At 37.1% G+C, this 14,511-nt stretch overlaps 1 protein-coding gene across 1 annotated transcript in view; it reads right to left on the reverse strand.

The window, feature by feature from the left end:
• Window positions 1-12,740: 12,740 nt before the first annotated feature.
• Window positions 12,741-14,511, reverse strand: part of LOC126124761 (heparan-alpha-glucosaminide N-acetyltransferase-like) — a 105,881-nt gene continuing 104,110 nt past the window's right edge. Inside the window, exon 11 of the mRNA XM_049915110.1 lies at window positions 12,741-13,239. Within this exon, the coding sequence (XP_049771067.1) occupies window positions 13,061-13,239 (179 nt within the window). The 3' untranslated portion in view covers window positions 12,741-13,060. The remainder of the gene's footprint in view (window positions 13,240-14,511) is intronic.

Below are 14,511 nucleotides of genomic sequence, written 5' to 3' on the forward strand. Positions count from 1 at the left end.
ATAGACCCATCATACACCTTTTACTGTGCCACTTACAAGGAGTTACCATTGTTAGCAAAGTGGTTACCGCCAATTGTGTCGTGCATCGTTTTCCTTTCAATTCTTGTCCTAAGGGGAGTAAGCAAGCTACTAGATTGTTGATGCACAGAATATCGAATAATAAATCAATACCGTACCTAAATATACAGCTCTAAAACTGGAAGTATATTTAAGATGTGGAGCCGATATTTTTATAGGCTGGTAAGTTGATATTTGCTCCTTCAATATGATGATACATGGATCTTTTTCTATATATCGAGAGCCGATAATGATATTTTTTAAAATAGTGATATATCGGATTCCCAATATTTGTAAAAATATCAATAGTCCTTGTTACAACCCTAGGCCTACATCTTATTGTGCAAGGGCATGGCAACAAAAAAAAGTTAGGCGAGCTTTGGTAAAAAAAAAGTTACAGCAAACAATCTCTGACAACAAAATTGTGATATATGTTTGTAATAATGCACAGTATGCCATAGTGGGGCAGAACATGTAAATAAAACTCTGGTGCTAATGTGCAATACGTAAAATGTTGTTTAAGGCAATAGAATTACCATCAACTGGGGAACATTGCCTGTTTTTGGAAATGGTTATTTTTGGGCACTTTACAAAGTTCCTGACTAACCAGTGTGAACATCACAGTTTGCTTTGCACACAAACATGTTTAACAACTTCAATTTTGCACATTTTCAGCATTTTTGCAGGTTTATACTGGTGTTTCTGCTTTCATCTTGGAATATATGATTTTTTGGTAGTCTAAAAAGGGTCTCACCCTTCTCATTCATTTACATATGGGAATTATCTATTTATCTTCCCTAATAATCCACATAATTCTCCATCAAATACACACATCAAAAGAAATTTTTCATTGGTTGCAAAGATGGACTTCGCGATGGACGTCGGGAGTGAAGTTGCGCATCATGCAGCCTACTGCGCACAGTTTGAGTCGTAACACGACGTCCTGTGGCTGCACGAAAAGCATTATTCAACATGATGGCATTGCTGTCAGGGTTCCTCCGAACCATAATCCGCAGGTAGTGGTCATCCACTGCAGTAGTAGCCCTTGGGCAGCCGCAGCAAGGCATGTCATCGACAGTTCCTGTCTCTCTGTATCTTCTCCATGTCTGAACAACATCGCTCTGGTTCACTCTGAGAAGCCTGGACACCTCTCTTGTTGAAAGCCCTTCCTGGCACAAAGTAACAATGTGATTGCAATCGAACTGTGGTATTGACCGTCTATGCATCTTTGAACTAATGACAACATGAGCCGTGTACCTCCTTCCTGGTGGACTGACTGGAACTGATTGGCTGTCGGACCCCCTCCATCTAATAGGCACTGCTCATGCATGCTTGTTTACATCTTTGGGTGAGTTTAGTGACATCTCTGAACAAAGTGTGTCTGTGACTGTGATCCAGTATTCACAGTCAACATCTATCTTCAGGAGTTCTGGGAACTGGGTGATGCAAAACTTTTTTTGATGTGTGTACAATTTAATCTGTGAAAATTACTTCGCATTACCTGGTAATGTTGCACCAGCAAGACTGATGGAAATGGGACAACTTTTTCTGCACTTGTTTTCAGATTGTGCTTTTTTTTTTAATTTTGTTTTCGATGCCATGATGCATGAGGACCAGGCTGAGAGGCAGCAGTGATCAAAGCCATCATGAAACTGCTCACCAACTTACTGTCTCTGCAACGGTTATTAAGGAAATGTGCAGTGGGACAGCAGCTCAAACATATTTCAGCTAGAACAATTGAAAATAAAGTGAAGTGCCTTCATCCAAAGACACCAGAGGCACCAGCTGCAGCACCTTCCCCCAAATCCCTATGGAAAAATTACGCTATCTTCACAGAAGTAGCATTCTGTACCACCACATAGGCAATGCACCAGTGTAGTATCCATTTGAAGAATGGCAGATCATGTAACACATAGTCACTAGTACCTGTCCAAAGCAGACAAAGGAAAAATGAAAGACAAATTAAAATGGGGAGGAGAATTGGAAAATTAGTAAAATCAGTCAAATCACTCCTTTTTCCTCCAAGTATTAGTTGCCATACGCAGATCAAGTGCACTGCTACGGAACATGACATAACAACCTGACATAGTAGCATTCAATGTACTAGTTGAAACTGATCAGTCAATGAGAGCAACCAATGGCAGGTGACTGCTACGAAGATTGCCAGCAATTTATCGTCTATTTGTTAGGCATTTAATGAACTCACCATTGACCACTCAATGTGAAAAATAAGGTGGTGCACAGCAGCGTAAGAGGTCATGTGCAAATTATACAGGCTGCTTTAAAGCAACTACCACAGAATCACAGAAATGAAATGGCATTAAGTAGTGGCATCCGCAGTGTGAAGCCTATTGCTTAAATTATTGGTTTGACACCAAAGGTGGCACTGACCTCTATGTATCCACTACTAAGAGAAGCGAGGAGCCAGAAAAATACTGGCATGTTGAATTGGGATAGAGGATACAAACTGCACTGACTTAAAGATGATTACTGTAATTACTTTCAGCAGAAGTATCAACTTCAAATTCCATTAAAATTCAACCCCTTTCAATAGCAAATTAGATTTATGACAAAAATACAGCTCAATGCACAAAACTTGTCTATAATAAGCTACAAATTATTATTCAAGTGTATTATTTGTAATGATATGTGCATGGAAAATGTCTTTTTCAAGACACTGCCATGACACATTCAACTGTTTGCTTTATCTATGTGAATGAATAAGTGCAATTGGCATGACAACTTCAAAGGAGAATGGATAATTTTTAGTAGTCTGACATTCGTGTAATTACAAAATTTATAAAATTCAAGTTTCTCCAACATAAACTGCTTCAGGCAAGTCGTGAAACGGTTTGGATGACTTGTTTGCATAATCAAACTTCTATGAATATAACTGCCATGACCAGAATCTCCAATTCATTAAACATACACACTGGTGACAATTTATGTTCTGCATCCGCAGGAAAAGGCAATTGATTTGATGCATGTGTTTTGGTTGCCAGGGACTGGCTACCCCCAGATGTTGTTTGATGATGGCTTACCTTCTGACTGCTATCACTTGTGTGTGTTGTTACTGTATTGCACAGTTTTCTTCTTTGCTGGCTAGGGATGAACACAGTTTGTTGTCACCAATTGTTTTGCCTCAAACTGATGCTTAGCAACGGTATACCTGTTGGAGGGATCCTTGTATTGTGAGAATATGTCAGGCCAGCCTGAGTGGCCGAGTGGTTCTAGGTGCTTCAGTCTGGAACCGTGCGACCGCTACGGTCGCAGGTTCGAATCCTGCCTCGGGCATGGATGCGTGTGATGTCCTTAGGTTAGTTAGGTTTAAGTTGTTCTAAGTTCCAGTGGACTAATGACCACAGCAGTTAAGTCCCATAGATTTCTCTGTGAAGAGACCATGTCCCACAGTGCTCAGAGCCATTTGAACCATTTTTTGAACAGTGTCACATATTTACCCTCAAGAGGACATGTGGAAAATAATCCCCACATAATTTAGGAAACCATCCTGTGACAATAGCACGAATATAATTATGCTGGGGCAAGTGGAATAATGCCCAGGGACCTCAGAAAGGAACACTTGAAATGGAAATGCACAGTAGAAAATTTGTTGTTATTGAACTTGAAATAAACACGCGGTTACAGTGAAAGAGAACATAAATGCTTTTATTAACATGCACAGAACAAATGTAAACCAAGGGCAGGCAACACACTACTATGTTAATGAAACTATAAAAGCGTCCGTAACAATTGCAGCAAAGATAAATATTAAGCAGAGGCATCAATTCCAAATTCCAACACCCCCGCTAGAAGCGATGTCTCTCAGTACCTCATTCTCAGAGTCCAAATTCTTGTGTTAGTTCCTGATGTCTGGTTCTTGGCAGTGGCTTTGTCATCATATTGAAATTTGCTCCATTGTGATTTCTCCTGAATCTATCTTTTCCCCGATAAAATGATGCCTGGTGTCAAAGTGTTTAGTGCAACCTCTGTATCCACTTGTCTTTGACAGATCAATTGCATCTTTGTTGCTGCAAAACAATCTTATCGGTCCCTCTTTTGGCAAAGAGGATCTCTCTCTTTGCAGACATTGCAGCTAAAGTGCTTCCTGACATGCAGAAGTTACAGCCATATATTCTGCTTCTGTCATCAAGAGAGCTAGTGTTGGTTGTTTTTTACAATTCCACGAAATTGCTTGCACCTTGTGACATAGATAAAAAAAACCAGTGGTTGATTTCCTATCTCCTATATCCCCAGCCCAGTCAGCATCAGTGTAACCTGTGATGTCATGATCGTCTTTGGAAAATTGTAGCTTGAAGTCTTTAGTTCCCTTTATATACCTTATGATTTGCTTTACAGCTTGCCAGTGGGATATTCCAGGATTATTATTAAACTGACTCACAATTCCAATTGCGTACGCTAGATCTGGTCTAGTATGTAGTTGTGCATATATTAGACTACCTATGGCTTCTTTATATGGGACTTTCTTCATCGCATCTCTTTCTCTCTCTGTTTTTGGGCTCATTTCATGAGTTAATACTCATTTCATGAGTCTATCATTTACATACTCTTTTTCATTATCAGTTTGCAAGATATGAAGCCTTTCGCCTGTCTGATTCTCTATGAACTTTTTAAAATTGCGTATAATGTCAGGTACTTGGTATTTATTGCTGACCGTATACAAAAAAATCTTTCTAGAGAAATCGTCAGTCAGAGTTCTAAAATATTTAGGTCAACCAATCGATGTGGTTTGCATTGGACCACACAAATTTGAATGCACTAACTCCAAAATTCTTTTAGCTCTAGAAGTGGAGTGAGGAAAGGAAAATCTAGTTTGCTTACCTTCTAGGCAGGTAACACATGGAGTGTTGACGGCTCCTTTATATTTGATGCCATTAGCCAAATCGTTTCGTAATTCTTCCATCACATCTGAATGTAGGTGGCCTAATCTTCTGTGCCATAGATCAATCACTTGGTTGGTCCAGCCTCTATACATTCCGTTGATTAACGATGCTGTAGCTATCACTTTCTTCTCTTTATATCGAATGCGACAACCTCTATTGTCAAAAATGACTGAGTCCCCCTGTTGCACTATTTTGCTTACAGAAAGTAAATTTGTACTCAGCTGAGGAACATAAAGTACATCCGTCACCTTAATATTTATTTTCTCTCGCTCTGCCAGTTTTAATATGTGTGCAACCTGCCCCTTTAACGGGGAAATTTTTGTTGTTGGCCATGACCACTTGGGAACTGGGAACTGACGCTACGAAATGTAAATCACATGGATGGTTTGACATGTGAGCTGATGCACCAGAATTGACAAACCACTCTTTGTGTATAGCTTTAGTTGACAGTGGCATCATGAAGAATGCCTTGTAAACTGATTTCTTTAATTACTGATTTTTTGCTTGCCTTGTTTTTACTGCGACAATTTTTTGCTATGTGTCCAATTTTGTGGCTGACACTATTGCAGAGCACCTATCGTAAGTGGTGTACACAATGTGTGTGAGAAAGAATAAAGTTACAATTTAGTCCTTAACGCCACTGTAGATGCTAAAACAGCCATATATTTCAAAACACTTGTAAATAAGTAAATATTTTTTATCATAGCATGCTACTGTGGTAGGATTTAAAAACTTTTCCACAACTATGCGCAATATTATACAAAGGACACTAAATTCAATGCACCTGGCTGCCAGATACAACACCATTTATTGGGCTGCCAGATATGACACCATTTATGCACTTAGAGATCGACTGATGTTCTTCAGGATATGACAAACCTAATTATTAGGAGTAAGAAAAATAATGAGCAGAGTTTAGAAATAGTTCCTAAAAGCATAATTGAATCATACAGGTTTGTTGTACAATGTAAAGTACTAAAATGAATCACTATAATGCCTCAAAATCAATGAGATTGGTGGTTGGAGCTACATGGCATCTTAGGCATGGTGCTTTTAGATAGGATCATTTGGCAAACATTCAACATCTGTGAAAGATGGGACATTAAGTGCAAATTTCCTAGGAAATACATACAAACAGTAAAGCAGCACATTGTCAAGCTATTCGAGTATGAGAGGCTGACAGAGCCTGTACATAGAGTGATGCTTTATTTACCCAATGACTGGCAACATTTATTCAGAACAAAATATTTTGTATTACAGAATGAAGTAAGTTATAGACCCAGACAGAGCAAACTAACCTTTGTTCATGCCTACTGTCTGTGATGAAGATCTTTATAATGAAACTCTTTTTTTCTATGGCATTTCTTCATGACATTCCTCTTTTGTTTCCAATGCAGTTGATGTTCATAAAAACATCATTTAAAGTATAAGTGCTGAAAATGTGTTATGTGCAACACTTAAGCACAGCTGATATTGACTTACCCTGAAGTATGCACAAATGTCCTTATGTATCAAACAGAACCTACAACAGCTGCAAAAGCAGAGTGTTCTGTTTCCAAGCTAAAAATAATACACTGACTGAGGAATGGATGTCTGGTCTATCAGCAGGAGTAGGGCAGTATGCATAGCTGCAGGCTTGTTTGACTGGTGAGAGACTGTGACCGAAATGATGAAAAATTTTAACTGGCAGTTCTGGAAGCAAGACAATGCACATCTTGCAAGAATATACTGTGATAGATGACGAGATGAAGTGGTGATGTTTTGTCGAGATGAGAATGGGATGTGGGCAGGCTCGAAATGCTCCGCAATTCAATTCAGTATCACATCATTAGTTATCTGATCTTACCACCGAACTTCAACCATTATTTTGTACCACCACATTTTGAAACCTTCTATTCACTCCTTGTCCACATTATTTACTCGTACTGTCCACATTTCACCTCCATTATAGGCTACTAAACTCTAAACAAATACTTTCAGAAAATGCTTCCCAACAATTAAATTTATATATGGCTTATAACTATGAATACTGCCCTACTAAGTTGTGATTCCTTGTTGCTTATCACCTCTTGCAAACAAACCATTCTTCCTTTCATCATAATCCACTACTAATTTTTCCCTATGAGGCACATGGACACTCTCTGGGCAGGTCCTGATGTGTGCCTGTTCTCTGAGAAACAAATTTCTGAATTTTCCTGACAGTTAATGCACACAACAATGTGTCCTCTCAATATTGCAATCTATAAATCTTTGCACTTCAAAAATATTAGAAATGGCTTCATTATTGCAAGAGGCAACAAGAATGGAAACACATAGAGTAAAATCAATGTAATTGCTCTATATAGCCCCATTCTTGCTTATATCTCATTATAGCCTGAATATGGTGGGTGGTGAGTATGTAAAAAAGACATGGGATGGGGAAGGTAAGGTATACAGTAAAAAAGACAATGCAGATGTATGTGCAAATACAAGAAGCAGCTAGCTATGAAGTGTGGTAAAATGAGGGTGGGGGGATTGTTAACATAAATACTGAAAGGATAGTACAGTGTGGATGTGGATTATTTGGAATGAGAGAGAGGCATAAAAAGTTTTAGAGGGGAGTGTGGAACTGACCCAAAGACAGGAGGGTGGAATGGAGTGGGAACAGAAACAGAGCAAGAGACGAACGGACAGTGACTGGTGAAAGAAAGAAAGTGAGACTAGTGTTTTAACATCCCATCAACACTGCAGTCATTGGAAATGGAGCACCAGCTCAGATTATGAAAGGATGGGAAAGGAAATAAGCCACACCCTTTTCAAATGAACAATCCTGGCACTTGACTGGAGCGATTTAGGGAAATCACAGAAAACCTCAATCTGGATGGCCATCAGGGATTTGAACAGACGTCCTCCCAAATATGAGTCCTATGGACTAACCAATGCGTCATCTTGCTCAGTGAGACTGCTGGAGATTAAGGCGAGGAAGAGTGTATAAATAAAGAATAGTAGGAGGGTCAGTTCCAATGTGATCAGTTCGATCAGCAGTGTTGGTGGTTGAATCCCAATGACCTGTTAGCCCATGTCCTCAACATGCTCTTACCACCCACTAGTGTTCTCACCATGTTATACTCTCCCAGTTGCTAGCCAGCTTCTCTTTCCACTGCCCAAGTTCATCTATATTTTCCTTCTTCCCTTTACTCATCTCTCTCAGGATTCTATATAGTAAATTTGCAACAAAGTTTAGCATTTATTATTTTGCTCCCCACCCCATCTTGATTCCAGCGTAAGTGACAGTCCTTTCCATTTGCACACCAGCATGTTTCAAAACTGCATTACCTTTCTGTATTAATGAAGAAACCGCATAACAGTTGCGGAATGAACAATCTTTTGTTGCATATACGACCGGTTTTGGAACACTGAAAGTTCCATCATCTGTTATAAACTGTAATAATGAAAATATTATGTTACAAGATAATGGGAGGGGATCCTCAAATCTTTTGTTGGATAAGGAAATATACAGTTAAAAATTTCTCAATAAAATAAAAGAGAGAAAGGAAGTTACTTACAAATAAAACAAGTTAACCAGTTAACCCCACTGAGGTCACCTTTGCTCCCCAGGTTGTCATGGAACAAAAGTTCCATGTCAGAAGAATAAATGGTGAGGAGGGGGGGCGGCGCTGGAAAAATTCTAAATACCAACATTACAACTGGACACCAAAAGTTACCACAATCATAAAACATGTAAGATGCAATAAATATGTGAAGAGAAAACATGGAATTACATCAATTCTGTAAAAACCATTTCCCTGTTCCACCTAACCAGGAACACTAAGAGGAAAATTATGCAACAGTAAATATCTACTAGGCGTGAGTATTGGGGGTGCACACAACCTGTAACACAGGTGCTGTCTTTATCAGGTACATGATTGGTAAACAGTTTAAACTGGAAAAGTAGGAAGTAACAGCAAAAATAAGTCAGAATCATCATGACATTAGGACAGAAGAGGGGAGAGAATCTGTACATCTAATACATTACACACACACCTTAACTTGCCTGAATAATGTTGTAGTTAACTAAAATATTTTTGTGATACAGGTCACAGCATTAATTAATATTATCAAGAGGACAGGAAACAAGACTTCTTAAGATTTCAATTTCTTCCAGGACATGGAGTATTTGACCTTTCTCTGCAGTGTGTAAGACATATAAATTATTGCTCACCTGCTACAGCTGATTCTGGCTGTCAGTCAAAATCATTATCAAAGATCACCTGGAATTGGTCAGATCTTTGTGTTCTTTAAATCTCATATGAAAATTCCCATCTGTCAGGCCAATACATCTGCTCTTACACATCCACCTTGTATCACACTCAATACGACACTTAAGAACAGGAGAAGAATGCTTTTTGAAAAACTCACAGTTCCTTAACCAAATGCCAAATTTTTTGGTATGAAAACTGCCAGAATTATGTTAGCTGACAACAGTTTCTTTACAGACCTCCATGATGCAGAATCTTATAATACTTGTTCCTTTTCTCCACTGGATTCATAGCGATTCCCTTCAGTGCTCCCCTTCCCCACTAGTATTTTTTTATTCAGTTTCTCAACCACAGACTATGGATATACATTACGTGTGGCAATATACTTGATTATACTGAACTCCCTTTCATATACCTCTGGTGTCAGAGGAAAATTATTTATCCATTCAGGAAAGACCTGAAGGCAGCAATTTAATGTTTAAACTGGTGGTTTGATGTTAAATGTTCAAATGTGTGTTAATTCCTAAGTGACCAAACTGCTGAAGTCATCAGTCCCTACACACTACTTAAGTAACTTACACTAATGTATGCCAAGAACAACACACACACCCATTCCCCAGGGAGGACTCGAACCTCCGGTGGGAGGGGCCACGCGACCGTGACTTGGCACCTCAAACCGCGTGGCCACTCCACTTGATGTTTCATTTGGGACTAAATCATTGGTAGACTCTTTTCTAAAAATATCAAACTCTATCTTACCACCATTTAATGTGATCTTTAAGTCAAAATATAGCAAGGTCCCCTTGATTTGATGTTAAACAGAATATTTGGAACTATTATTTTTTTCAGCATACTCCACAAGTGCAGCAATTAATGAAGATACCTACGATGTTTCAACATTTTGTGATGTATACAGCTCACACTACAGCACTCTGAACAATAATTTTCAGGCAGTTATGGAGACATGTATTTATTTCTACCTACCTACCTATACCTAACTATTAAGTCTGCTTGTAGGACCCCAAAAGCTGTCTTTTCATAAAGCTGAGATTTTTATATGAACACATTGAATGCAGATTGGGAATTAAGTTACAGATGATGAAACAGCATACTGAATGATGCTCAGTCACATGGCGTAGGCCCACTCTTGGATGCAAATTTGTTGGTATTTGGGACATATCCACTCAACACTATCTTGTTATTTCACAACTGGCCCCATAACTTAAAGGAAGAAGTCCAGCACTAATAATTTTATTTGTAACTACAGGTGGCTGGCTATATTAAGACATTAAAAGTAACACATTTTGTCACCATTTGTTTGCAGCTCTACAATGCTTATGTTTTGTTCACAAATAATTTTACTTTTTTTTATATTTACTTTAGAAGAACACTAACCCAGCAGTTATTTTAATGCCAACAATCTGTTAATACTATTCATTTCTTGTAGTACCACTGATTTTTATTTTCTTGACTGTAAAATTCCATGTTTGAATCATTTCCGTTTACTTACATTTTATTTTCTTCTTAGTTTTTTCCTTTACATTTTGCTTCTATTTTTATTCTCAAGCAAATAATTCTTTATGTCTGTTTCACTGACACTTTTTTGGAAGCTTTATGCCCCATCATTAAAAAGGGATGAATAAATACATTGTTTATAAAAATATTTCAGAGTCACAAATATTCAGCACAAACTGTCTGTAACTGGGCATTTTCTCCAGTGTGAATTTCCATTTCATTTAAAATTCTTTATTAAGCTGATGGTTGTTTCAATAAAAAATTAAAATTTAGGAGCACTTGTAAAATAACTGTACATTTAAACATTTCTGTTATTTTTATTTATGCACATAATATTACAATGTAAGGAGATCTAAAAATAGGTGTATCTAGCATAAAAGTAGTTAAAAAATACTTATTTCTCTGTGTGGTTTCGTTCTTTATCTTTTTTTCAGTGCTGATACCAATTAAAACACATCAAAGACTATTAATAGTAGGTCTTAAGGCCATATTTTTACACATGAATCACATTACTATGGATAAACTGATTTTACACCGATGTTTTAAAAGAAAACTATTCAATAAATACAATAAAATTTTAAATTCATGAGCTCAGATCATTTTAAGCCAGTATTTGCTTGAATTAAAATTGAAGCATATTCAAGTTCACTTACGTCACGTTGGATTTTTATTACATGCAAAGTGCAAATGTTCAGCTAATGTCACACTGACAAAATTGGGAGGCAAGCTCACTGATCAGTTGAAGTAATCAGTGCTTGCATATTGTCTGTCACTATGAATTTTGTACACTCTTAAGGCACAAATTTTATTCTTTTTCTTACTGGTACTTTTAATGATAGCAAATAAATCCTAAAGATGCACGATTAGCTGTTTCTGAAATTAACAACAATGCTGGAGCAGTCTTATTAATAACAAGTAAAATGCAATCTATTTTGCAAAAATACTCAAAGTTTGTTAAATAAATAATGTATACTAAAAACAAGCCCTAGAATTGGGAGATTAAAGTCAAATTTAAGATTTAATGTAGTTGATAATAAATGGTAATGGGACATTGGGATTCACATTTTGCTTCCTGCTCTACAGATTATACTTACTAATGGAAATCCTTCATGAAACGTGAGGGACAATAATGCTTTATGAAATGTGAAACATAAACTGAAACAGATAGTTCATAGTTGTCAAATACAAAGGAAAGGACAATAAATCCTTAATCCTAAGGACCAGCAGTGCTGCTTCGGGAATGCAAAATAAGACAAATGAAGTGACTGTTAAGGAAAGACAATGACGTAGAAGATGCAGCAGTGATCACCTGGATCTCTTTTATTAATCCAGGTCAGGTCCACATGGTCCTTTTTTGTCATTTACATACTTATCTTTTTCTATTTTAGACAGTAACCCTTTGTCTCTTATGTGACCTAAGCATTGCCACTGACCTCAGTGATAAATGTTACATATGTGGACTGAATACTATATGAGGATTACTGATGGGAATATGAACTGTGGCTGTAAAACACAGAGTGGTTAAATTCCCAATCTTTCAGCAATATGAAGAGTAACAGGACTGTCTGCTCCTATATGAAGTACTGAATTGACTGACACAACTGAGTAAAATACGTATTAGAGGATCACAACATCATAAATACAGCTTTTCAGGGAAAATTCATTTCACTACATAAATGCTGGACACAATGTTCTTGCATATGAGAGGACTTTTTCAGGGATGACAATGACGACTATGTTTTACACAACACAAAATTATTATGAAGTTAAAAGGATAAGGACAAGACAAGGAAATTTTAAGATAATCACAGACATGTTTGTAAAATAAATTGTAAGCTCACCAGAGTATTTTCAAAAGTTGCAGAGTTGGATGAGGACAAAGTACATGAATTCCAAGCAACTGAATAATGAAATAATTCAATGTAAAATGTAACATAATAGTTTGCAGGGAATATATATGAAATCCTCACTGATTCTTTAAAATTGTAAAACATAAAATCTTTGTGTTACAATATCTTAAAACAACTAGTATCAAGTGACAGCAGTCTGAAAATTAATATAAACTAAGATAGTTTTTTTACACATTATTTGGAAAACAATAACTAACAAAAAGCTGCCAAATGCTATGTTGACAAAACAGAATTTATGAATTACCATTCATTCAACAAAGAATAAAAATAAATCAAAATCAACTTCTGCTATATGAAGACAGCTATATAATCAATTCCTGTATACCTAGTAGTACTCAGTGACAATAAATAGTGTACAAGATATATCCTTGAGTATTCATCTCATATCACGTGTGTGTGTCATGTATAGCAGATAAAATCAGTCTCTTAGTAACTCTTCTCAAACAGTCACAAAGCAGTCTTTGCGATACATAAAATATGCTATTATTAACCACAGAGCAGTACCCCATATGTTCATTGCCAATAGCTCAGAATGATTATTGTAGAGAGGTTTCCAACTCCATGGAAACATATGCCTTGTCAACTCATGGCCAACATACAGCACCAATGAATTCATGCCTGAATAAAATAAACAACCAGTCAATTTTACAATTACTATACAAACAAATGGGTCATACAGGTACAAGCAAAAAAGAAAATAAAGTTCTAAAACAAATAAAGCAACAAGTGGTAAGAACATCAAACCGCTCCTTTCCATGATGAGGCATGCTACGAAGTCAAAAAATTAAAACAGTGAAAATAAAAGTTATCACATGTATATGAAATAAGTAATTCAACACCTCCAAATCAATGTTTCTTCTTACTGAAACTGTTTAATATGCACACACTGCAGCAGTACTTTTTAGGTTGGAGTGATCATACTGTGGTAAATCTGAGAGAAAACTCCTGCTTAACTTAATATGACATCAGTATTCACCTTTTGTTCTTCTCCAGTGCAAGGAATTGTATCGAATTTTATGAGAAGTTACATTACCACATAATTTATTTTTACTTCACAGTAAAATAAAGCTGAAAGGGTCCACAAAAATAGCAATTCAACATGTACAACTATCACAACATGCTCAATCTTTATGTTATAAATTCTTTCAGTCTCCCTCATACAAGAAGTGATTATGCAAATACTTTAAACTAATTACTTATGTTTTTAAATAATACAGGGTGTGTAAAAAAGAATCACTCAATTTTAAAAAATCATAACTATTATGTTATTTGAGATATGGGTGTGAACAATGTACTGATGGAAACAGAAAACTCTTGAGTTTTACATGGTTCCCAGTAGGTAGAAGTGTGCGCCTACTTCAGTTCTAGCACAAATGGTGTCAGGACAACAGAAAATGTTGTGTGTTCCACATTTTGTGCAGTGCAGGACAGTAATAACTGTTCAGCAAGACTTTCGTACTAGGTATGGTGTTCCTACAGCACAGAGCATTAGGTGACGGCACGAACAATTCCGAGAAACAGGTTGTTTGCGTAAAGGCAAATCACCGGGCTATTCTTGACATGGATGTCGAGTGCATCCGCCACAGTTTCACAAGGAATCTGCAGAAATCCATTCGCCATGCAGCTCTATGGCTCAACATGCCCCTGCTCACGTTTTGTCAACGTTTATGCATGAAACCATTCAAAATTCAACTACTGCAAGCTCTTCATGAAGGTGACAAGCAACAATGTTTGGAGTTCTATAATTTCATTCTTGGAAAGATGCAGGATAACAGTTTTCTTCCACACTTTGTGTTTAGTGATGACGCAACATTCCATTTAAATAGGAAGGTGAACCGTCATGATGCGAGAGTATGGGGTGCATAACAACCACATGAATTTTTACAACAT

This window comes from Schistocerca cancellata, unplaced genomic scaffold, assembly GCF_023864275.1.
Source record: "Schistocerca cancellata isolate TAMUIC-IGC-003103 unplaced genomic scaffold, iqSchCanc2.1 HiC_scaffold_426, whole genome shotgun sequence".
NCBI lineage: Eukaryota > Metazoa > Arthropoda > Insecta > Orthoptera > Acrididae > Schistocerca > Schistocerca cancellata.